This window comes from Equus asinus, chromosome 9, assembly GCF_041296235.1.
Source record: "Equus asinus isolate D_3611 breed Donkey chromosome 9, EquAss-T2T_v2, whole genome shotgun sequence".
NCBI lineage: Eukaryota > Metazoa > Chordata > Mammalia > Perissodactyla > Equidae > Equus > Equus asinus.
In genome coordinates this window covers 70,826,412-70,853,057 of record NC_091798.1, presented here as the reverse complement: position 1 = coordinate 70,853,057, position 26,646 = coordinate 70,826,412, and the positions used below count along the sequence as shown (strand labels likewise).

Genomic DNA, 26,646 nt, shown 5'->3' with positions numbered 1-26,646 from the left:
GAACAAAGGAACAAATTTTAGTATATTCATACAATGAACTACTACAAAACTACGCTGTACAATATGGTGACCATTAGCCATATGTGCCTACTTAAATTTAAATCAATCAATGCTAAGTAAAATTAAAAGTTCAGTGTCTCATTCACACTAACTGCATTTCAAATGCTCAATAGGCATCTGTGGTTAGAGGCTACCATACTGGACAGCAGAGATGCAGGTAATTTCCATCATTTTAGAAAATCCGATTGGATTACTATAGAGCAATCAAAATAAATTTACGTTATACGCACCCATACGAATGACTATTATAAGCACATTGTTGAATAATATAATGCAGACACAAAGGACTATGTGCTGTATCCTCCTGAGGGTACATACATTTCAAACACAGAACAAATTAACCTATTCATTATAGAAATCAGGATAGCAGTAATCTTTAGGGATGAGAGGTTAGAGACAAGGATTTGGGGAAGGGGCTTCTGGAATACTTGTATTTGTCAATTTCTTGAACTGGATTGTGGTTACATAGGTGTGTTCACTTTGTAAAAATCCATCAGTCTGTATACTTGCGATTTGGGTACTCTCCTGAATATATATTATGCTTCAATAAAATGTCTGTAAAAATGATATCCCGTGACTCTCCATTATTATCCAGCCAGCAAGCTTACCCTTCTTTTGATCTCTACCCTGTTTTCCTCTCTCATTTTTGTTAGTTGTGTAATTTCTACTTAATCAAAGCATATTACATTTCATTCTATTTTGCCACCTTTATGCTCAGCTTAGTTCTAGCATAAATTAATTATATTGTTACACATATTAAATATAAGTTGTTAAATTTGTTTAGTTTAACATATTCAATGCTCACCACCAGATCTTTTATCAAAGTCTCCCCAGTCATATCTTGGTTGGTTATAACTTGCCTTGCTGTGGATTCTTAAGGAGTATCTCATAACAACATTTCTTGGGTTCTTCCATATCAAAACTGTTTATAATTTTAGGGCAGTCTGTTGATGATGAATTAATGAGCTCATTTCTTTCCTTGAGGATCTTTCAAGTGTTTCTCCAGTCTTCTTGAGGTGAGGGTTGCTGCTGAGAAATCTGATGCCAAACATTTTTGCTTTCTCTTTTTTTTAGATGACAAAAGGATTATTTCTTCACCTTTGCATTCAATAATTTTACTACAGTATATCTCAATGTTGACTGTTCTGGGTCAATTTCCCTAGATACTTGATATGCCATTTCAATATGGAAATTCAAATCTTATTTTATTTCAGTATTTATTCATTATTTATCATTATTACTTATTATTTCAGTATTTATTAAATATCATTTCAGTAAAGTTTAATTTAACTATAGATTTAAACATTTACTATTTGTACTAGTTTTCTCCTTTGGGGACTCCAGTTATGTGTACGTTGGATCTCCTTTTCTTATCTTCTACATTTGCCTCTTTTCTCTAATACTTTTGTTCTTATTTTTATTTTATATTCTCCATTTCTATTTCCTTTTGTTTGTTTGTTTCCTATGCCCCACACATGCTTTCTGTGTTGTCTTTACTTCCTTATGTGCTTTATAATTTAGTTCTCATTTCTGAAGTTTTTCCCTTTTCTTTCTTTCCTAAGTTGTGTCTGTTTTCATTCCATAGGCTCCTTCCTCTAGCTGTTCTTCTCTTGTTTTGTAGCCATGATTGATTGTTTAATTTTTGTAGTTTAAACTTACATATAGTTACATTTATTTTTTATCTGATTTGTGGTTACATTTTTCTAGTGAGTTTTCATTGTCTGTAGTAAAGTAATGCTTAACAATTTCCATTTCTTTCACTATAATTATTTTGAATGTAGGAAGAACCTTCTCCTTTTCTACTTACTCCTACTTGAATGAGATGGGTTTTCTTAAACTACAGGCAGAAATAGTGTGGGGATGGAACATGGACCAGGGCTTCCAAGCTTCAAAACTGAAGAGTTATCTCCTCTGTTGATAGAGGAGAAGATTTAAATATATTTCCTATGTATGATTATACATTCTCTGCTTCTCCAAATTTGACCTGCTTCAAAAGAACTTCTACTGCCAGCCCTGGGCTTCTGAGATCCCTTCACATTCCTTGCCTTCCTAGGTTATATATTCATTTATGGAAAGTATATTTTGCAGCACTTTTTGAGATCTGTCATGTCTGGACATCCTCAGCATTTTCCAAGCCTTTTCTCTCATTCTTTCCAGAAAGACTCTGCCTTGACTTATCTACCTAGATCCTGCTCCCAGAACTTCCGCCTTAGGGTGGGGCCCTCTCTGTCTGAGCAGAAATATATGCTACAGGTATCTGAGATCTGTCAATACTGAGACACTCTCCACATTTCCTGTTATTCTTTGTAACATCTTTGTGAATCTACAAGCTGGCTTCCAGTTATGCTACAATTTTGGCAATACTTAAATGCAATTTCAACTTGGTCATTTTTTATCTATCTCATAATTGTACTGAAACAATAGTATATGCATGCACGTGTGTGCATGCATGTGTGTTTTATTCTCCTTATTGCTCTGAATAATTACCAGGAGAAGTGAGAAGATTCAGAACTAAACTTGTGGAAAATTACTATCATCATCTTTCTCATCTCACTGCTGGGAATATTTCCTTGGATGTTTCACATGAATTTTAAATAAGGCACGTTCAACATTGTACTGATTATCTTCAATCTGAGCTTTCTCTTCTTGAATTTCTTATCTCAGTTAATGGATTATCATTCATATAGTTCCCCAGATTGGAAATCTGGACATAGTCTTAAATTTCTCCATATTTTGTATCAGGAATATCAAATTAATAACTTTGCCATTTTACCCAAACTATTTCTCAAATATATTCTATTATCTCTCTCTCTTAACAGAGATAAATTCCAAAATGTGGTCTTCTAAATACTTTCCTTTTTCTCCAGTTTTCTACCCTCAGCTTCATCCTCCACACTATCTTCAAAGAACTCTGTCGAAAACACATATTTGATCACTTTTACTTCTGAGGTTTACTGTTATCAATGGCTTCCACGTATACACAGGATAACACCATTCACGTTAACATCGCAAAGAAAGCATCCAATGATCAGGCCCTTACTAAGCTGAAATCTCCTTGTCCCATTCACCATCACGCTACTCTAGGCATAGCAAACTTCTTGCTAAGATATTTCACACATTTTTGACTACTTTCACTCCTCACTTTTCCTGTTAAGAATTTGTCCCCACTCTGCTTGCATTATGAGAAATCACTTATCTTTGCGACTCAGTTCAAGTGCCACTCCTTCTATAGAATTTCTAACTCATCCTAGATAAAAATGACCATTTTCTCCACTTTGTTCCTGGATCAGTCTGTATAAGCTTTAATCAAAGCACCTCTAAGTATTCACTGCACTTATTTTTATATGTTTTTCTCCCCCTCTCAAACTCTAAGCAACTTGAAGGCAAAGTCCATATCTCATTGGTCCTTGTTTCAGTGCCAGACACGGATAAGTGAATAAAAAAGCTGCTTCACCGTATTTCTATGTCCCAGGTTTCTCTCCCACCTAAATTGCAAGTTCACTGAAGGTAAAGACCACATGTCCCAAATTCAGATTTCTTTCTTTTTGCATATATTTATTCATGTTTTCTAGTCTGCTTTCCTATGGGACAGCAAATTGCTCTTCATGACTTAAAGGTTTATGTTAGTCTCTTAAAAAGAAGAATTTGAAGATGACCAATTATTCTGCTACCATGATAAAAATAAATACTAACTATATTTCACACATTCAGGAAGAACAAATGAATAACAAATGTTGGTTTAATTTAAAATAACAATAAATTTATGGACTGAAATTCTAAAATTCTAAAAGCTATTATGTTCTTTTGTTATTGACACTGATGTTTTCTCATGGTCAAATTGCCTAATATAGAAGTAAATAATCAATAAATACCCATACCCAATGAATCAACATTATAATTGCATCTATGTTAATAATTAAGAATTTTCCTATAATTATGAATTTTCCATGTGTTAAATAAGAAATAAACTTAATTTTAAATTACACTTAAATTAAATGTGTATCTATACACTTATGCAGATAAATTAGATAAAATAGAGAATTAAACACATACATGAATTTTGGCAATGTAACAATTTTCATATATATGAATTTTCCAAGTATTAAATTTAATTAATTGCTTAATTAATTAAAATTAAATGTGATATCTACACACTTATGCAAACAAATTTGTTAAAAAAAGGAAATAAGCATGTGTAGGAATTTTGACAATGTAACAATTTCCCCGCTAGCAGTTGCTACCTTGAAAGAAAAGAGTAAATCATTTACTACAATATTCTAAAATCTTCCTAAAATTGCCTTTATGTATTAAATGAATATGATTTTGTATAATGTATACATACCGAACGATGGCCAGGATGTTTGGTACACCAGAAAAAGCAGCAAATACAATTGTAGAAAAGACAAAAACAATGAACAAAGGTAATTTATAGCACTTTGCATCACATGTCCCACGTCTAGCATCAATAAAATCACCTTGACCGTCTGAGGTTGTTAATCCTTCTTTAATGCAAGAACAATTATAGTATGCCTGTGAAAATAAATATAGGAAACAATCTTTTAGAAATATAGTCACAAAGCAAAAACTCTTTTATTGTAAAATAAAAATTAAATCAACAACTGCAGGGAGACTAGCCAGTTCTGTTAGTAAATATCATTACATTAAATCTGCCACTCATTATTTAGAAATGAAACATTACTGATAAGTCCAAGGTATTTTACCTAACAAAGAATCATATGGGGGTGTGTGTGTAATTACAGTTACTTACCATAAATTCTACTGATTTAAGAAATTTCACCAGAAATATTTACATTCAATTCCACAAATGACTGTTGGAGGGCTATATGAATTGAGGGCAATTAAGAAACACGTAACCAATAAAATGGACGATTGTGGAAGGTTTTAGAACCATACTGAAAAGATAGGACTTTATTTTGTATGTAATGATGACAGGGCTGTTATGTATGTTATCTATGAGGCAGAGTGGGCACAGTGCCTAGGGCCCACAATACGTTCAGGGCCACATAAAAATGTTTTAATTTTATTGTCTTTTAAAATCAAAGAAAAAAATAAATATAATGAATCAAGCCTGGATCATATTTGTCTTCCTAACAATATAGCTGTACATTAAATCTCTCTCTTTTTTTTTCAGTGAAAGAAGGGGTTTACAAAGTCAAAAGTGTCTAGAGCAAAGAAAGTCATAATGTAGGCCTGCATGGGAACCAATGAAAATTTTGGGTGGTTGTTGTAGGGTTGATAATTCAAGGAAGATGAATAAGTGATATTTTCTAAGAAGAACTAAACAGAGTTTAGAGATACTGAGGCCAGTTAAAAATTTATTAATCTATTGAAAAGACTCTAAATTAAAAAGTCTACAGCCATACCACCCTGAACGCACTGATCTCCTCTAAATTAAAAAATAACAGTAATAAATTCAACAGAAATATTGAATTAGGTTATTAGTGAAGGAATCAGAGGAAATAAAGATGGCTTGAATCTGAGTGATTCAGAAAATGATGATCCAAAAATCATGTTGGTTTGCTTTTTTCCCATCTTTCTGATTTTCTGCTAGGGCTCCTTATTATCTTAACCCAGTCAGAAGTCAGAGGGCAAAGGAGCTCTCAAGCTATAGTTTAGTCTCCTAGAACAATGAGGAGGAAAGAGAAAAGTAAATCTGAAGGTCAGATAAAAGATATCAAGCACAATAAATAGTTGCAGGCCATAGAACCTAAGATGACTAAGGAGAAAAGTGAAAATATGAAGGTTTAGTGAGCAGACGGTAGAATCACAAGATATTAGACTCTGGCAGGGTGGAAGAACTGTGGAGTTATAACCAAAGAGATATAACCAAAATTCCAAAAGTCATATTAACATGAAATAGTAACATCTTTTCAATTCAAATAATAAAAAATTAAGGTAGATCTAAATCCACCATATCAATAATTACAGTATATGTCAGTAATCTAAAAACTCCAATTAAAAGACAGAGATTAACAGAATTGAAGATAAAGCAAAATCATATTATACACTGGCTATAGGAGATACTTTAAACATAAAGACACAAACAGAAAATAAAATGGGAAGTAAATACACCAGGGAAACAGCCAGCAAGAGAAAGCTAGAGTGACTAGTTAATGTATAAAATCAACTTTAAGACAAAGAGTATTACCAGAGATGGAAAGAGACATTTTACAAAGATAAAAAACAATTCATCAAAAAGATATGACAATTATCAATGTGTATGCACATAATAAGAGAGCTTTAAAATGCATGAAGCCAAAATAAAGAGAGAAATAGACTGTTGTATAATTATATTACGAGACATTTTTCAGATACAGTGTTCAGGATTTAATAGAACATTATAAGATTTGCAGAATGACAAGAATAATTGGCTTAAAATTAAGAGAAGAACAAATATAAATAGACTCACAGGTGATCCAGATAGTAGACTTAATGGCAAAAACTTTAAAATAGGTAAGATTAATATTTTCCAGGAAATAGAGGAGAAAATGGCTAAAATATCTTAAATGATGTGGAATTTCACCAGGGATTTGGATTCTATAAAAATATAACTGAAAATATAGTTAGAACTGAAAAATACAATGAGTAAACCGAGAACCTCAGTTAATGGGTTTAATAGCAGAGTAAACACTGCAGAGTATAGAATTAGTAACTGGAAAACAGGTCAATAGAAAATATCTATATTTAAATAAACAAATGAAAGGAGATGGAAAATACAGAAAAGAGCAAAAGAGAATGGGACAGATCTATTTGTAGTCTGTGTTAGGCAGAATTCTAAGATGACACCTAAGATTCCCACCCGCCTACTATATGAAGCTTGTATAATCCCTAGGACTGTGAATTGATGGATTTTACTCCCCTTAGTAAATTACATGGTATGACATAGTTGATTTAAGAAAGTGAGGGTAAATCTCACCTAATTAGGTGAGCATTGAAAGGTACTGGACTTTTCCTGAATTCAGAGATTCAAAGCATGTTACATAAGGGAGATTCTCTGTTGCTAACCATGAAGATGGAGTGAGTCATGTGGCAAAGAATGGAGATGGCCTCTAAGATCTAAAATTGGCCCTCAGCAGACAGTTAGCAAGGAAACAAGGGCCTCATTTTTTATAGCCCAACAGAACTGAATTTGGCCAGTAACCTGAATGAGCTTGGAAGCAGATTATTTCCCAGAGCCTCCAGAAAGGAATGCAGTTCAACCAACACCCTGATTTCAGCTTATGAGACTCTTGAGCAGAGGACCCAGCCATGTTGCATCTGGACTTCTGACCTTAGAACTGTGAGTTAATAAATGGGTATTATTTAAAGACCCCAAGGCTATGGTAATTTGTTATGTAGCAATAGTAAACTAATACATGGTCTCCCCCCGCCCAAAAAGAGAAGAGAGTGAGGAAGAAATAATAGCTGAGAATTTCCCAACTGATAGACATACATCCACAGACTAAAGATGTTCTGTGAAACCCAAGCAAAATAAATATAATGAAAACCACATGTAAGGTGGAATCACTGCCAATATAGAATTCCACACCCAGTGAAAACAGGTTGTTTCAAAAATGAAGGTGAAATATGGTTCTTCAGGAGGAAATAAAATAATCTCATATGAAAGCATGGAAATGCAAGAAAATGGGTAAATATAATTGCATACTGACTGTACAAAACAACAATAGTTTGTGTCATTTAAAATGTATTAAGAAATAAAATACATGACAAAAATAACACAAAGGTGCGAGATGAGTAAATGAAGTTAAAATATTCTAAGGATGTTTCAACTGAAAGACACCCTAAAGCCTGGCTTCTTGAAATCCTCAATGCTTTGGATGAGATTGACTTTCCCCTCTAGAGATCATTAGAATAAGGCTCCTGTTGGACTAGAGCAGCCTCTGGAAGAAGCCCCCTGCTCTGCTATTTTATGATGAAAGCTCTATCAGCTGCTGAAAAGAACTAGTCCCAATGAGAAGATCATGAAGAAAAGCCCAAGATTGCTTTCATATCTATAAGAGGAAATTTGAAGATCTTCGGCAGCACGAATAAGAAGACTACCTGTGGGTCTCAATGAGGGAAAACCATCCAGGAATATTATCAATATGAAGAGCAGACAGTTATCTATTTTCAGTTTTAGTAAAGCTGTGATTTTCTATAGAAACTAAGAAATCTTCAGAGGTGTAGTATTTCCTACCACTCCTCTTGCAAACTTTTGCAAAAGTATAACTGAAAGGCATCCAACTCTAACTCATTCTTACCCTAATCACATTTTGAATATGAATATTTAATCAGAATTATTTCACAGTTAACATATTTTCATTGAAAAAATATTTTCCAGAGGGAATTCCATTAACACCATTTAGATACATCATCATTGTTTATATACACTGTTTTTCATATAATTTTCATTTTGTTAGTTATTTTTATAGGTATCAATTCTTTTCCATTTGAAATGAATGCATATTTTATCCATTAGTCAGTTCCATCCATATCAAACTGTACTAATAATAGCTTCTGCTATTGTCAGTTTTCCTTCAGAGCCATTATTTCTATCAAAACTAACTGTCTTGGATAACTTCTAACAGATCTAATTTTTGTCAAAAATATTTTATTCTTTCAATTTTGATTCTGTATCAAATGTTATTACACAGTTTGATTGACTATTTTATAGATTATTCATATCACTGTTATTCATTACGAATTAATTATTCCTTAGAGAAATGCAAGGAAATTACAAAGATTTTTATGAAATAGAAACAAAATCCCTAAAAGGATTCCCCAGAAAAAGAAAGAGGCTTTGAAGCTATATACTGGATGGGCTTCTTAGCTCTTGAATACCCCATGGGATCAAAACACCGAGGTCAAAGAGTTCTGTTTTATACTGTGGTGACAACATGAGCATTTAAAAAATCATTTACTCATTTCAAACTAAAATGGAGGAGAGGAAGTAAGCAGGAATATAAAGTAAGATTTTCCATAAGTTAACAAATTGTTGAAGATGGGTAATTGACATATAGCAGTTCATTATATTTTCCTATTACATTTAAAGCTTTCCACAGGAATATATTTTAAAGATTTTAAAAGTCATTTTAAATATATAATGTAACATTTAAGAAGAAGGATTTCCTTTAGGGTGTGTAACCTTTTTATATTAACATTCAATAAAAAACTGAAGACACATTATTAAATCGTAAGCCAGTGAAAACATGACTATGAGGAACGAAAGCTGGTCAGGTATGCGAATATCTTGTAATGAAAAGATCTGTGTGCAACAGTGAAGGGACTATTAGTATGTAAGTGAATAACTAATAAAGGACTTTCTTGCCTACTAGGGGACGTGGTGCATATAATGCCTATGGGTCAGGCAATAAACCTCTTGGTTGCTCTCTCTCTCACAAAGACTAACCAGAGAGGGGAGAAAAAAAAAAAGAATTTTTAAAGCCTCGATCCTTGCTTCTGTGCCACTTAAAAGGGAGAAGCTGAAATTACAGTCCATTATTTAGCTAAATGCTCAATTACGTAACTTTGAATATAAGAAAATTACCCTGGAGTCAAACAAGTAGCAGAGTGGTCAACTGCTCTGCATGATAAAATAAGAAAATTTGTCTGGAGGTTGGTAGGAAGCCCAGGGAAATAAGAAATACTGAGAGTAATGGCCCCAAAGATAAGCAAATAGGGGAATTTTAAAATGAGTCCTGACTCATGTAAACGTCAAAGGATCAACAGGGATAATGTATATTCAATTTTAAGTCATTTGTATTGCTGCCATATAAACCTTCTCTAACTCTCTTACCTTTCTGGAAAGTCTGATATGTTTAAAAGGCCTTGTGTGTATGGTGATCTCTGGCACACAATAAAGGGACTGATTTCCACATCTGAGTTAATGTGAGGTAGAAACAGAGAGAGAGCTAGAGGGAACAGCACAGATATTTTGAATTCCTCAGAAGGAAAAACTGAGGGAACAGTGACCGCAAGGATAATATCTGTCAACCCATTGGAGAAGGAAAGATTGTGGTTCAACATTTTGGCGGATTGGGGGCTGCAGATAGGTAGGACAGAACTAAGATAAACTACATAGGTGGAAGACAAAATATGCTCTTAGACTGCTGCTTTCAACCGTGCTACAGCAAGAGCTAGATGATAGTCACCTACTGCTTTAAAACCATAAAACTGAAATGATGTAACAGACGGAGGCATGTTTTAATGTAGGAGTATATTTTCCACTCCCAATTCCCGTAAGCCCCTTGTATTGTGGCCATGTAAAGCAAATATTCTTTTCTTCTTTTTAAAGTTTTCCTTAAAAGGGAAAATAAGGCTGGAAATAGCTTTTATAGAGAGCTAGGAGTAAAATGTAAACACCATCCAGGAGTTGAACATTTTACCGGAAAGGAAGAAGTAAAATAAAAAACAATTACCTTCTGATTGCCTAGTGCTTTAAAATTTGTACAGCCTGCAAAGCAAGGAGAAAAATAGCCAATATCATCTCTTCCACATATAGCAGAATAAACTGTAGATGAGCAACCACAATGAGAATTGCAAGGAGCTGTCAGGTTTCCCAACTGCCCTGTTCTGTAAAAAAAAAAAGAGATGTAATGTAACTATGATACCACTGTATTATACTTATTAATGTATATGTCGAGATGTCAGTGAGATCAATGATTATTGAAATAATTTCTTTTGTAACAGCTTTATTAAAGTATAACTGATATACAATAAATTGTACATATTTAAAGTGTACAATTTGAAATTTTTTGTTATATGTATGCACTTGTGAAACCACCACCACAATCACGTTAACAAACATAACCATCACTCCAAAAAGTCTTCTTGTGTCCCTTTGTAATTCCTCCACCCCCTGGCATCTGCTGCTCTACTTTCTGTCACTATTCATTTGTCTGAATTTCACCACATTTTATGAAATGGAATCATACAGTACGTGTACTTTCTTTTTCTGGCTTCTTTCATGCAGCTGGTCTTTATATGGTCTTTGTATGGTCATATGCTTCTACGTCTCTTGGGGAAATATTAAGGAGTAGAATGTTTGGATCAGATGGTAGGTATTCATTTAACATTTTAAGAAACTGTCAAACAGGTTTCCAAAGTGGTTGTGCTATTTTTCATTCCCACCAGCAGTGTATAAGAGTTTCAGTTGCTTTCTACACTTCATATGGTCAGTCTTTTAACTTTAGACATTCTGACAGCAATATAGTAGTTTCATATTTGGGTTTTTAATATGCATTTCCATAATGACAAATGATGAGGATTTTTCCATGTGCTTATTTTCCATCTGTATATATTCTTCTGTTAAATATCTGTTCAAATCTTTTGTCCATTTTTTGTGGATTGTTTGCTTTCTTATTAGTAAGCATTGAGAGTTCTTTCTATATTCTGGAAACAAGTCCTTTGTTAGATATGATTTTCAAATATCTTCTCAGAGTCTATAACTCATTTTTTCATTCCCTTAACAGGATCTCTCAAAGAGCAGAGGTTTGTATTTTGATGAAGTCCAATTTATCAATATATTTCTCTATAGATCATGTGTTGGAGTCATATCTTAAGAAATCTCTGCAGAACCCAAATTCACAAAAATTTTTATTATAGTCTTGGAATTTTATATTTAACTAAAGATAAAATATAATACTTTTATATTTCACTAATTTTATATTTCAATAATCATTTTGAGTTAACTATTTTATATGGTACAAGATATGGATCAAAGTTCTCTTGTTTACATATGGATATCGAATTGTTCCACCATCATTTGTTAAAATGACTATATGTTCTCCCCTAAATTGCATATGCACCCTGTCAAAAATTAATTATCCATATATATGTGGGCCTATTTCTGGACTCTCTATGCTATTCTACTGATGTATTTCTCTATATTTACATCAATACTACTTTCTTGATCGCTGTAGGTTTATAGTAAGTCTTGAAATCAAATAGCGCTAGTCCTTCATTTTTGTTCTTCTTTAGAATTGTGTATGGTTTTTCTACACCCTTCACATATCTAGATTTCTCCAATATCTAAAAAAAAAAACCTTCTGGGATTTTTATTGTGATTACATTCAATGCATACATCAATTTGGGGAGGACTAACATCTTAACAATACTGAGTCTTCTAAACCCATGAACATGGGATATCTCTCCATTTAAAAATTTAGCTCTTGGGGCTGGCCGTGTGGCCAAGTGGTTAAGTGGCCCACTCTGCTTCAGTGGCCCAGGGTTTGGATCAGCTTTGAGGTTTTGGATCCTAGGCACAGACCTACACACCACTCATCAAGCCATGCTGTGGTGGTATGCCACACAGAAGAACTAGAATGACCTAGAACTAGAGTATACAGCTATGTACTGGGGCTTTGGAGGAAAAAAAAAAAAAAGAGGAAGATTGCCAACAGATGTTAGCTCAGGGCCAATCTTCCTCATCAAAAAGCAAAAAAGTAAAAGGAAAAAATAAAAGTCTGGCTCCATCACCCACTTAGCTGAGCAAATCACTCAGCTTCTCTGTTAAAAAAAAAAAATGGGTCTTTAATTTCTCTCATCAATGTTTTGTACTTATCAGTGTATAGGGTTTTCACATCTTTTATCATATTTGTCCTTAAGTGTTTCTTTTTCTTGACACTATTGCTAATGGTATTTTTGCTTAATATCAATTTCCCAGTTGTTTGCAGGTAGTATATAAAAATACCACAGATTCTTGTATATTGATCTTTCCTTCTACACTATTCCTTTTTTCTTGATACTATTGTTATAGTATTATTTTTAATACTAATTTCTGCTACTCTGTAGATAGTATATAGAAACACCATAGATTCTTGTAAGTTGCTCTTGTATCCTAAACTTGCTAAACTCATTTTATTAGTTACAGTGGCTTTTTGATTTTCTATATAGACAATTGTGTTGTCTTCAAATAAACAGTTTTATTTCTACTTTTCCTGTATGATGCCTTTTACTTATTTTTCCTACAGTATTATTATGGCAGGAACCTCCAGCACAATGTTAATATAGAAATATTGAAAGCAGACATCCTTGTTATATTCCTGATCATTCAATGTTTCATCATTGTTTTAGTCAACTTAGGCTGCTATAACAAAATATCATAGACTGGGTGCCTTAAACAACAGATATTTATTTCTCACATTTCTGGAAGCTAAGTCCAAGATCAAGGTGCAGGCAGCTTTGATGTCTGGTGTGGGCTCTCTTACTGGATTGCAGACTGCCACCTTCTCACTGTATCCCTCAGAGGGAAGGCTTTGGTCTTTTCCTCTTCTTCTAAGGACACTAATCCCATCATGGGGATCCACCCTCCTGATCTCATCCAAACCTAATTATCTCCTAAAGGCTCTACCTCCTAATACCACCACACTGGAGACCAGGACTTCAACATATGAATTTCGTGGGAGGGGGAAACAAACATTCAGTCCATAATAACCACTAAATATGATATTAGCTGTATGTTTTCACAGATTCTGTTCCATTCCTAGTTTCCTAGTTTATCAGAAATAGACGTTACACTTTATCAAGTGCTTTTTTGGCATCTACGGAGATTACAATGTTTTTTTCACTTTTAGCTTTGTTAATATGGTGGATTACATCAATTGATTTTCAAATATTAGGCCAGCCTTGCAACTCTATGTTAAATCTTGATCATAATTTATTTTCCTTTTAATATACTATTGGGTTCAATTTGCTAAAATTTTGTAAAGAATTTTTGCATCTATGCTCATGAGAGATATAGGTCTATAGATTTCTTTTCTTACAATGTCTTTCTCGAATTTTCACATCAGGAAAATGCAAGTCTCAAAGAATGAGTTGGGAGGTATCCATTCCTTTTCAATTTTCTGGAAGAATTTGTGTAAAATCAGATATTCTTTACACGTTTGGTAGAATTCCCCATTGAAGTCATATAAGCCTGGAGTTTTCTTTGTGGGATTGTGTTTAACAACAAATTTCATTTATTTACTTGATATATAAATTATCTGTTTCTCCTTAAGTGAGTTTGTGTTGTGGGGGATCAGAATTGGGCGCCCCAAAATGTGTCTCTTTGCCTTGCCTTGATTTATTTTTTTTAAAGATTTTATTTTTTTCCTTTTTCTCCCCAAAGTCTCCCAGTACATAGTTGTATACCCTTCGTTGTGGGTCCTTCTAGCTGTGGCACGTGGGACGCTGCCTCAGCGTGGTTTGATGAGCAGTGCCATGTCCGCGCCCAGGATTCGAATCAATGAAACACTGGGCCGCCTGCAGCAGAGCCCGTGAACTTAACCACTCGGCCACGGCCACGGGGCCAGCCCCTGCCCTGATTATTTTTAAGAACAGAAGATTCTGAAAGAAACTTTGACCTCCCCCCTAAATGCCTAAAAGAAATTTAAGATAAAGGCCTGTCCCCAGGACAGGACATCACCATAGATAAGTCTAACTGGGAGGATCCTTGCTAAGCCCACTCTTACCAAAGTTCTATTTACCAAACGTTTGCTTTTCCATTTCTGTGTGAATTGCCTTCCTCCCCTTTGAAATCCCAAACCACTACCCCCAACATCCTCCTTTGTCTTTAGCTGAAGATGGTATTTTAGATGAGAGCCTCCATCATTTTGGCAAGTTACTCAGTTTTCCTGAGTTTCTCCATTTATGTTATAAAGCTTTGTTTGATTTTCTCCTGTTATTCTGTCTCATGTGAATTTAATCCGTAGACCAGCCAGAAGGACCCAGAGAGTAGAAGATATGTCTTCCTCCTCTAGAGTGTCTTTGAAAGGATATATCCATTTCATGGAAATTGTCAAATTTATGGGCATAAAGTTGTTCATAATATTATCCTTTTGTCTGTTTAATACTGGTAGAATCTATACAAACGTCATATCAGATCTCTAACTCTTGACATTGGTAATTTTTATTCTCTAGAGGTTAGCAGTTTTATCAATAAGTTATTTAAAAGTTTGTTCTTCAGTTTTCAAATACTTGAGGCTTTCCCAGAAATCATTCTTTATTATTTCTAATTTAATTCCATCATAGTCAGAAAACTGAACTCCACTGTATGATTTGATCCTTTAAATTTACTGAGACTTGTTTTATAGAATATGGTTTAGTTTGCTAAGTATTTCATATGCTCTTGAAAAGAATGTGCACTTTGCCTTGTTACATGAAATGTTCTACAAATGTCAATTAGGTCAAGTTGGTGGCAGCATTATTCAAATCTTTTGTATCATCACTGGGTTTTTTGCCTACTTTTATTACTACGAGAGGGATATTGAAATATCTGACCACACTTGTGGATTTCTACATTTCTCCTTGCAGTATGTAAGTTTTCGTTCCAGATATTTTAAAGCTCTTTCATTAAGTTAGAAAACATTTGGGATTGCTATGAATTCTTGGTGAATTTACTACTTTGTAGTACATAATGACATTATTTATGTCATAAATATTGTTATTTATTTATGCTGATACTGTTTGCCCTCAAATCTACTTATTTTGATATTATACTCCAGCTTTCTTTTGGTTACTGTTAACCTGATACGTCTTTTCCCATCCTTTCACTCATAATCTACTTGTGTACATATTTGAGTGCATTTCTTTTATGCTGCATATATAGTTGGGTCTTGCTTTTTTAAAATCAAATTGGGATTCTCTGCCTTTTAACTGAGCTATTACAAATGTTTACATTTAATGTGATTACTAATGTGATTAGGTTCAAATCTATTCTCTATTTGTCCTATCTCTTCTTTGTTCTCTTTTTCCTTTTCTCTGCCTAATTTGAGATTAAACAAATATTTTGCAAAATTTTATTTTAACCCCAGTGTTGGCTTATTAGCTGTGACTTGTTATTTTAGTCATTGCTTCAGGGTTTATACTATACATCTTTAACTAAACAGTCTTCCAACATATGATAATATAGCATTTCATGTAAACCAATATTACATGTTAATCTGATTTAAACAATTATTTTTAAAGATATTTAAACAATAAAAATATTTTCAAATACAGTTACCATTTGCTTTGCTCTTCTTTGCTTTGCGTAGTTCACATTTTCATCTCATATCATCTTTTTCAGCCTGAAAGACTTCTTTTAACACTTATATAGTGTTGTCTATTGATCAAATATTACTTACATTTTTTTATGTCTAAAACTAGTTCTCCTTCATCTTTGACAGATATTCTGACTTGGTATAGAATTATAGATTAATTTTTTTCTTTTGGTACTTTAAAAATATTGTTCCACTGTCTTCTTATCCACATTGTTTCTGACATAAAATCTACTGTTACCCTTATCTTTGGTCCTTTGTGTATAAAGTAGTTTTCCCACCTCTCACTGCTTTTAAAATTTTCTCTTTACTCTTATTTTGAGCAATTTGATTATTATGTACCATGGTGTGATTTTCTTCATGTTTCTTGAACTGAAGTTTTGCTGGTTTTTTTAAGTCTGTATGTTTATAGTTCACGTGAAATTTTAAAATCTTGGTCACAACTTCTTCAAATATTTTCTTTACCAAGTCCACTCCTTTGGGAACTTCAACTACAAATATAGTTGGCCACCTGAAGTTGTCCAAGTCACTGATGCTTTGTTCATTTTATTAATTCTCTTTTCTCTCTGTGTTTTATGTTGGATGGTTTTTATTGCTATTATTTATTTATTATTTATTAGTTTCAAGGTCACTAGTCTTCTGCAAGGTCTAATCTATCATTAATCTCATACAGAGTATTTTTTCTGCACATTCTAGTTTTTATTTCTATCTGTTCAATTTGGGTTTTTAAAAATATCTTCTACTTAACTTTTTGAACACATGAGATACTGTGTTAACATCCTTCTTGGATAATTTAACATCTGTGTCTATTATGGGTCAGTTTTCATCAACTGATTCAGCTCCTCATTATGTGTTGTATTTATTTGCTTCTTTGAATTCCTTATAATTTTTCATTGGATACCAGGCCTTGTAAATTTTACCTTATCTATTTGGATCTTGCTTCTAAGATTTGATAGGCAGAACGAAAGCAGTGCTAATTTTACTTCAGAGCTAATTATTACTCACTACTGGGCAAGATCCTTCTATACTTTATGCTCTGCGATTTTTCAGGTTCTCTGGTCTGATTGATGAGAATAGATATTATTCCCAACCCTGTGGGAGGGGTGGACACCGTGTCCTTTAATTTTTTTGGTAGTCTTTCCCCTAATTCTGTTTGGTAGCCAGGGACTTTCCTCACACATATGATAATTAGTACTTTGATGCATACTTGAGGGAGATTTCTGCAGATATGTCCTCTGGTACACTACCCTGTGAACTCTAGCTGTACTGGTCTCTCTCAATTGTCAACTCAATCATCTCAACTCAGGAAGTCTGCCAGAACCTGTCTGATTCTCCCTCCCTGTGCCACAACCTAAAAACTCTCTTAAGGGGGCTGGCCCTGTTGCTGAGTGTTTAAAGTTCTCTGTGCTCTGCTTCAGCGGCCCAGGTTTGAGGGTTCAGATCTCAGGCACAGACCTATTCTATTCATCAGCCATACTGTGGAGGTATCCCACATGCAAAATAGAGGAGGAATGGCACAGATTTTGGATTGGTGACAGTCTTCCTCAAGCAAAAAGAGAGGAAGGTTGGCAACTAATGTTAGCTTATGGCCAGTCTTCCTCAATAAAAAAATAGAAAAGGAAGAAAAAATTCTCTTAAGGCAGTAAGCTGGAGAAATTATATGGCTCACCTTGAATGTTTCCCATCTCTCATGCATCACTGTCCTTCACTGACTTATGCCTATGTCTTGAAAACCATTGTTTCAACATTTGTCAAATTTTGGGTTGTTTCTGGTCGGAAGGGAAATCTGTTATCTCATCTTGGCTAAAAGTGGAAGCGCAGAACAACTTCTGAATATAAATTTAGCATGAAATAAAAGGGTCTTATTTACATTATTAATCATTTGAAAAAGAGGCTATATTTCACAATCATTTTTAGGATTACTACTTTTTGATTTATAAACTATATATTTGAACCAATAAAGGCAGCAGAAACTAAGTCTGGATAATCAAAGTGAATGAATTTATTAAAATAATGCCTAAGAGCTCACAGAATGGATAAGAAGCCTAGAAAAGTAGATTTTGAAAACCATCAAGAACCCAAAAAAGGCAAGCAAGATTACATCATGGGACTAATCTTAGCAAGATGGCTCCCCAGCCCCTCTACACCCAGGACCAGATGAACTTGCCGTTCTCTTAGCTTTGCATTGGCTGCTGCAGGTAGTCTCTGACTAACCATGGGTTTTTGTATTACTTTCTCAAAAATCAAAATCTTGAGGGAGCAGTCCAATCAGCTGAGCCTAGGTCATAGCCTTGTTGATGTCAGGAAGATGAGAAAAGTAATATTTATCTCCCTTTGATTTATTTAGAGGAAGGCAGGCCCTGACTCACATATATACTAAATGAGCCTCAAATAGAAAAGATGATGAAAGGCATCAAAAAGACAAGGTTTTTTATACATTGTTGGATTCAATTTGCTAACATTTTGTTGAGGCTATTGCATCTAAGTTTACGAGAGGTATTGGTCTGTAGTATCCATTTTTTGTATTGCCTTTGGTTTTGCTATCAGAGTAATACTGGCTTAATAAAATGAGTTAGGAAGTATTCCCTCCTTTTCTAATTTCTAGAAGATATTATGTAGGATCACTCTTAATTCTTTAAATGTTTGATAGAATCTCTAGCGAAATCATCTGGGCCAGAAATTGTTTTGGGGGAGTTTATAAACTGTGGATTCAATTTCTTTAATGGTTTCTTTTATAGCTATTTGAATGATCTATTTCATATTGGATAGGTTTTTTCATTTGTGCTTTTCAAGGATTAGTCCATATTATGTAACTGTCAGATTTACATGTGTGGAACTGTTTGTAGTAGTCCCTTATTAACATTTAAATATCTATGGGATAATGGTATTGCCTGTTTCATTCCTGGTAATAATTTGTGCATTGTCTGCTTTTTTTCTTTGTCAATCTTGCTAGAGATGTGTCAATTTTATTATCTTTCAAAGAACCAGGTATTCATTTCATTGATTTCTACTTCTATCTTTATTATTTGCTTTCTTCTGCTTCCTTTGGGTTTGTTCTGCTCTTCTTTTTCCAAGTTCTTGAGGTGGGAGCTTAGATTATTGATTTGAGGCTTTTCGTATTTTCTCTTGTATGCATTTAGCACTATAAATTTCCTTCTCAATCCTGTTTTAGTTGTGTCCTGCAATTGTGATAGGTGGTATTTTCTTTTTTTTTCAGGTCAATGTATTTTATTTTAATTTCTCTTCAGATTTCCTCTTTGACACATGGATTATTTAAAAGTGCATTATTTAGTTTCCAAGTGTTTAGAGATCTTCTCATTATCTTTCTGTTATTGATTATACCTTGATTCTATTGTGATAGAAAGCATACTCTGTATAGTTTCAGTGCTTTTAAACTTTTGAGGTTTGTTTTATGGCCCAAAATATGCTCCGTTTTGGTGAATATTCCATTTTTACTCAAAAAGAATACGTATTCTGCTATTATTGACTGGAGTGTCCCATAAATATAAATTAGTTTAAGTTGGTTGATTGTTTCCTTTAGTACTTCTTTATTCTCCCTTGAGAGAGTAATGACCAAGTTTCCACGTATATTTCTAGATTTATCTTCTTTTCCTTCCAGTTGTATTAGTTTTTCCTTCTTGTATCTTGAGACTCTATAGTTAGCTGCATACATAAATAGAATTGTCTGTTCTTTTGGGTAAATTGGTCATTTTATCATTTTGCAATATCTCTTCATCCCTGTATATTTTCTTGGTTCTGAAGTCTGATATTAATATACTCATTCCAGCTTTCTTTTGTTTACTGTTTGTATATTAAAACTTTTCTCATCCTTTTTACTCTTAAAGTACATATGTCATTATTTGTTGTAGGTTCATCTAGAGTGAATTTAGTTGGGGTTAAATTTTTTGTCCAATCTGACATTGCTGCTTTCAAATAGGTAGTTTTAGACTAGAGATCAATGAATATTTTTTGTAAAGAGCCAGATAGTAAATATGTTAGGCTTTATAAACATAGTACTGTCTGCTATATATTGTTCTTTTTTAAACTAATGGACTTTATTTTTTAGAACAGTTTTAGGTTTACAGAATAATTGAGCATATACAGAGACTTAACCATATCGCTTTCCTCCCCCTACACACAGTTTCGCCTATTATTAATACGTTGCTTTAGTGTGGTACATTTTTTTACAATTGATGAACCAATACATTTGCCTCTTCCAGAACATCGCATAGTTGGAATGACACATTATATAGCCTTTCATACTGGCTTCTTTCACTTAGCAATATACATTTAAGGTTCCTCCATGTCTTTTTCTGGCTTGATAGCTCATTTCTTTTATCATTGTATAATATTCCAGGTATAATGTACTGCAGTTTATCTATCTACTCACCTATTGAGGGGTATGTTGGTTGTTTTCAATTTTTAGCAGTTATGAATGAAGCTGCTATAAACACTTATTGGCAGGTTTTTGTGTGAATATGTTTTCAACTCCTTTGGGTAAATACCTAAAAGCATGATTGCTGAATCATATGGAAAGACTATGTTTAGCTACATAAGAAACTGCCAAACTGCCAAAGTGATTTACCATCTTATAGCATCAATAGCAGTGAACGGAAGTCTTTATTGCTCCACATCCTCACCAGCATTTCATTTTGTCAGTGTTTTAAATTTTAGCCATTCTAATACATGTGTTGTGCTATCTTATCCTCATTTTAATTTGCAATTCCCTCATGGCATATGATGCTGAGTACATTTTCATATGCTTACTAGCATCTGTACATCTTTAATAAGGTGTCTGTTCAGACCTAGTGGCCATTTTTCATTAGGTTGTTTATTTGAAAATTGATGAGTCTTAAGAGTTCTTTGAATATTTTGGATATGTCCTGTGTCAAATATGTATTTTTCTCCCAACTTGTGGCTTGTCTTTTAATTCTATTAACAGCGTTTTTCATAGAAAAATATTTTAATTTTAGTGAAGTCCAACATACCATTTTTTTTCTCTCATACATCTTTTTTTGGTGTTGTATTTAAAATGTCATCACCAAACCCAAGGCTACTTAGATTTAATCCTATGTTGTCTTCTAGAAGTTTTATAGTTTTGTATTTTACATTTAGGTCTATGATCCATTTTGAGTTAATTTTTGTGAAGGGTGTAAGGTCTGTGTCTAGATTCCTTTTTGATCGCTTGCTTGCGTTTTTCTTTCTTTCTTTCTTTCTTTCTTTTTTTGCACATGAATGTTTAGTTATTCCGGCATCATTTTTAAAAAGATTACCCTGGTTCTTGTCCAATACAGCAACATAGGAGCCTCCTGAACTCACCTCTTCCCATGGACAGACCAAATCTACAGCTACGCACGGAGAAATTCCCTCTGAAAGAAATCCAGAAACTAGCTGAGTGACTCCTACACATGGGGCAAATGAGAAAATCCCACATTGAAATGCGTAGGAAAAGCTGGGGAGCATTCTCACCATAAACTCCACCCCTAGGACAGTGCCATATAATTGGGAGGGACCTCCCAACTCCTGACTTTTCTCTGAAGAGCAAAGAGTTTGGACCTCACATCTAGTGTGCCAACTTTTAAGACTCACACCTAAGGGATGGGCCCCTCAAACACCTAGTTCCGAAAGTCAATGGGCTTGCATCCACAAGACCCACAAGCCTACAGAAAACAAAGAAACAGTTCTTAATGGGTTCTCAGGAGGACTCACTAAGGATTCACTGTGGCTATCCCCAGAGGGCGCAGGACCTAGGAATCAGGCCAAATATACCCATCTCTCAGTGTTTTCCTGAAAAAAGGCCTATTTACATACTTTAAAAGCTGCTGCCTGAGGGTCTGGGTTCTAATTTAGCATGTATCTGGGGGCTGACTGCAATCTTCCCCAAGCCCAGAAAAGCCAGCAGACACAACCTTTGCCTTCTCACTCCAGCCCACTACAAATCACCAACATCTGCCTGGAAGGAGCTTGTACACAAGTATGGAGCCCCAGGTTCTGTGGCTGCTGTCCAAGGGACAGGACCCTGGATCACCTAGCTCTGATAGCCAATGGGGCTTGTATTCATGAGTCACACAGAATTGTAGTAAACAAAGAAGCAGTTATCAACAAGCACAGGAGTAGCCCTCTGCAGCTATACACTCAAGCCCGGCACAGAGGGAGCCAGCAAAAAAGCTCACCTCTCGGCTTCTCCCTGGAAAGGTCAGTCCTAACCACATACTTTGCTAACTACTGCCTGCATCTAGGTGCTGAATGCAATCTGCCCCTTTGGGACAATGACAGATCTTGGCACACCCTCAATTGCTAGGACCTACTAAGAACAAAGAAGGCAGCTCGGACAAACACAAAAGTTTGAGAGACAACCTAGAGCTCAGGCCTGGCTGAATGCTAAGGTTCATCTAGCTATTATAGATATAGGTAAGGTTATAGTTATATATAAGGTTCATCCATTTAATATAGTTATTTAAAATAAATATAACCAGAATAACCACAAGGTAAAAAGATGTATAAGCTGTAACATCAAAAACATAAAATGCATGAGGAGAGTAAAAATAAACAGCCTTAATATGTGTTCGAGGTTGTTATCAGCTTAAAATAGGTTGTTATAATTATAAGACGATTTACATAAGCCTCATGGTAACCACAAGGCAAAAATTTATAGCAAATACACAAAACATAAAAAGAAAGGGATCTAAGCATACCACTAAACAAAATCATCAAACCACAAAGGAAGAGAAAGAGAAGAAAGGAACACAGGAAATACAAAATAGCCAGAAAACAATTAATAAAATGGCAATAAGTACATATCTATCAATAATTACTTTAAATATAAACAGACTAAATTCTCCAATCAAAAGACATAGAGTGTTTGGAGGCCAGCCTGGTAGTGCAGCAATTAAGTTCACACGTTCCACTTCAGCAGCCCGGGGTTCACTGGTTGGGATCCCAGGTGCAGACATGGCACTGCTTGATAAGCCATGCTGTGGTAGGTGTCCCACATATGAAGTAGGGGAAGATGGGCATGGATGTTAGCTCAGGGCCAGTCTTCCTCATGCTGTGGCAGGCATCCCACACATAAAGTAGAGGAAGATGGGCATGGATGTTAGCTCAGGGTCAGTCTTCCTCAGCAAAAAGAGGAGGACTGGCAGCAGATGTTAGCTCAGGGCTAATCTTCCTCAAAAAAAAAAGACATAGGGTGTCTGAATGGATAAAAAAAACAAGATTCCAGGGGCCGCCTCATGGCATAGTGTTTAAGTTCGCATGCTCCACTTTGGCAGCCCAGGGTTTTCAGGTTTGGATCCTAGGCACTGACGTACACACCACTCATCAAGCCATGCTGTGGCAGTGTCCCACATACAAAATAGAGGAAGACTGGTGAAGATGCTAGCTCAGGGACAATCTTCCTCACCAAAAAAACCCACCAAAAACAGGTTCATCTATACACGGCATACAACAGACTCACTTCAGATGTAAGGACACACACAGGCTGAAAGTGAAGGGATCAAAAGAGATATTCCATGCAAATGCAAACCAAAACAAAGCTGGGGTAGCTATACTTACATCGCACAAAATAGGCTATAAGATAAATACTGTAGTAAGAGACAAAAAAGGTCATTTTATAATGAAAGAGATCAATCCAACAAGAGAATATAACATTCATAAATATTTATGCACCCAACATAGAAGCACCTAAATATATAAAGCAAATAATAACAGAACAAAAGAGGGAAACAGACAGCAATACAATAATGTGGGAGGACTTCAACACTCCACTTTAAACAATGAATAAATCAGCCAGATAGAAAACCAATAAGGAAACATGGGACTTAAACTACACATTAGACTAGATGGACTTAACAGACACTTAGAAGACATCCATCCAACAGCAGCAGAATACACATTCTTCTGAAGTTCACATGAAACAATCTCCAGGACAACTCATTTGGTAGGCCACAAAACAAGTCTTAATAAATTTAATAAGATTGGAATCATGTCAAGCATCTTTTCCAACTACAATGGTATGAAACTAGAAGTAATTGAAGTCCACTTTCAAATAACTCTATACCACTTCACGGTAGTGCAGGTACCTTAGAACAGAGTATTCCCAATTTTCCCTCCCCTTTTATAAGATTGCTGTTCTTCATTTCACTATCCATAAACTATAATCACTGAATACCTTATTGCCATTATTATTTTGAACAGTTATCTATTATACCAATCAAAAATAAGAAAAATAAGAGATTATATTTTACTTTTATTTATTTATGTCTAATGTTGTGTCTTTCTGTACGTGGATCCAGATTTCCGAGTAACATATTTCTTTTTTCTGAAGAACTTCTTTAAACATTTCTTGCAAAGCAGGCTTACTGGTGACAATTCCCTTATTTTTTTGTTTGTCTGGGAATATCTTTATTTTTCCTTCAATTTAAATGATAGTTTCATTGCATACAACATTCCATATTGATGAGGTTTTTTTCTCCAACCCTTTAAATATTTCATTCCACTCTATTCTTGTTTGCAAGGTTTGTGAACAGAAGTCTGTTGTAAATTATCTTTGATTCTCTATATGTTAAGTTTTATTTCATCTGGTTTCTTTCAAGATTTTCTTTTAGTTTTTTGATTCTGCAGTCTGAATATGATACATCCTGGCACAGACTTTTTGGTATTTACCCTTCTCGGTATTCTCTGAGGTTCCTGGATCAGTGGTTTGGTGTCTGTCATTAATTTTGGAAAATTCTCAGCCATTATTACTCATTTATTTCTTCTGTTCCTTTCTCTCCTTCTTCTCCTTCTGGTGTTTCCATTATATGTTTGTTCTACCTTTGTAATGGCTGCAGTTCTTGGATATTCTGCTCCAGGTTTTTTCATTCTTTTTTCTCCTTGGTTTTCAGTTTGAGAAGTTTCTATTGACACATCTTCAAAGTCAATGATACTTTCCTCAATCCTGTCCAGTCTACTGATGAGCCCATGAAAGGAACTCTTCATTTCTATTATAGTATTTTTGCTTTCTAGAATTTACTTTTGATTTTTTTCTTGGCGTTTCTATTTCTCTCCTTGCATTACCTATTTTTTCTTTCATGGTATCCACTTTTTCCATTAGAGCCCTTAACATATTAATCATAATTATTTTATGTTCCCATTCTGATCATTCCAAAATCTTTGTCATATCTGAGTCTGTTTATGTTGCTTGCTTTGCCTTTTCAATCATCTTTTTTGTTTCTGTTTTTGCCATTTAGAATGCCTTATAATGTTTTTTTTAAAAGCCAGACATTATGTATCAGGTAACAAGAACTGAGGTAAATAGGCCTTTAGTGTGAGGTTTTATGGGTTTTTGTCTAGGTGTTAGGCTCTGTTTAAAGTTTGTTGTAGCTGTAGGTATCAGAGGCCTCAGTTTTCTGTGGTATCCTCATTTTGTCTTCCCTATTGTCTTTCCTTAGAAACTCTTTATCAAATAGAGTGTGTCCTGCAGTTCTTTCAGTTGTAATTCTCTGTTATTACACTAGATATATGTTTATATGATGGTAATGTATTGCAGAGAGGAAGCATTCTATATTCTTATGATTAAATCTTAGGCTTTATGGGATTTTTTTTTTACTGAGCATTCCTGAGTCTTGCTGTGACCTTCAAAAGTTTTTCTTAGCCTTTTTATTTTCTTTCCCTTCTGTGAGACAGGAAGGTTAGAGAGGGTTGACTTGTCTAATTGCCCTCCTTCTAAAATTTGGCAGGAGAAACTCTGGTAAAGTAGTTTCCCTAGAGGGAAGGCTTTTGTTACAAAGAGCAGACTTCTCTAGGGAATACTTCAAAATGGTTACTTTTCCTTTCCCCCTCACCTAAAACACAAGAGTATCTTACCCCCAACTTTACTGTGAGAACCTGATGGAGCACCTGGATGTTAAGAGTCATGAAGGTATGGCAAATAGCCCTAAGACTGTGCCCCCAGGAGTTTTTAATTCTCAAGTTAGTCCATGCCCCACCTCCAGCAATTAGTCAATCATTGTTTAATTTTCAGCTCCAATGGCTTCTGCTCCCAGTAAACTGCAATTCTCTCTGTTTGCTTCTCTCTCCAGTTTTGGGGGCAGCAGTTTGCCCTGTGATCTCAAGTCTCCAATTAATCTAAGAAGAGCTGTTGATTTTTAATTTGTTCAACTCTCTTCTTGTTGTGAGAACAGGAGTGATGACTTACAGGCTCTTTATATATTGGAGTAGAAACTAGAGGTTCTATTCCATTCTTAGCTTGCAGACTATACAGAAACAGGCAGCAGTTTATATACAGATATACATATACATATATACACACACACACACACACCCCTAAACTATATATATATATATATATACTTATGTATACTTTTATATATATACATACACACACATACACACACACACACACACACACATATATATACACTTACTTTTCTACTTCAAGTTGACATTTTACCACTCCATTTAAAATGAATAAGTCTTATAACCAAATAGGTCCTTTTACCCTCTCCATTTAGGTTACAGTTGTCATATGTATTACAACTACATTCTTTAAAAACTACATCGGACAATGTTATAATTTTTGCTTTCAAAA

The 26,646-nt window shown here is 34.6% G+C and overlaps 1 protein-coding gene across 1 annotated transcript in view; it reads right to left on the bottom strand.

Moving 5' to 3' along the window:
* Positions 1-26,646, bottom strand: part of SLCO6A1 (solute carrier organic anion transporter family member 6A1) — a 211,269-nt gene that overhangs the window by 20,851 nt on the left and 163,772 nt on the right. The window contains exons 11-12 of the mRNA XM_014841213.3: positions 10,479-10,632; positions 4,403-4,590 (exon numbers count right to left, since the gene is read on the bottom strand). Coding sequence (XP_014696699.2) covers positions 4,403-4,590; positions 10,479-10,632 — 342 coding nt within the window. The remainder of the gene's footprint in view (positions 1-4,402; positions 4,591-10,478; positions 10,633-26,646) is intronic.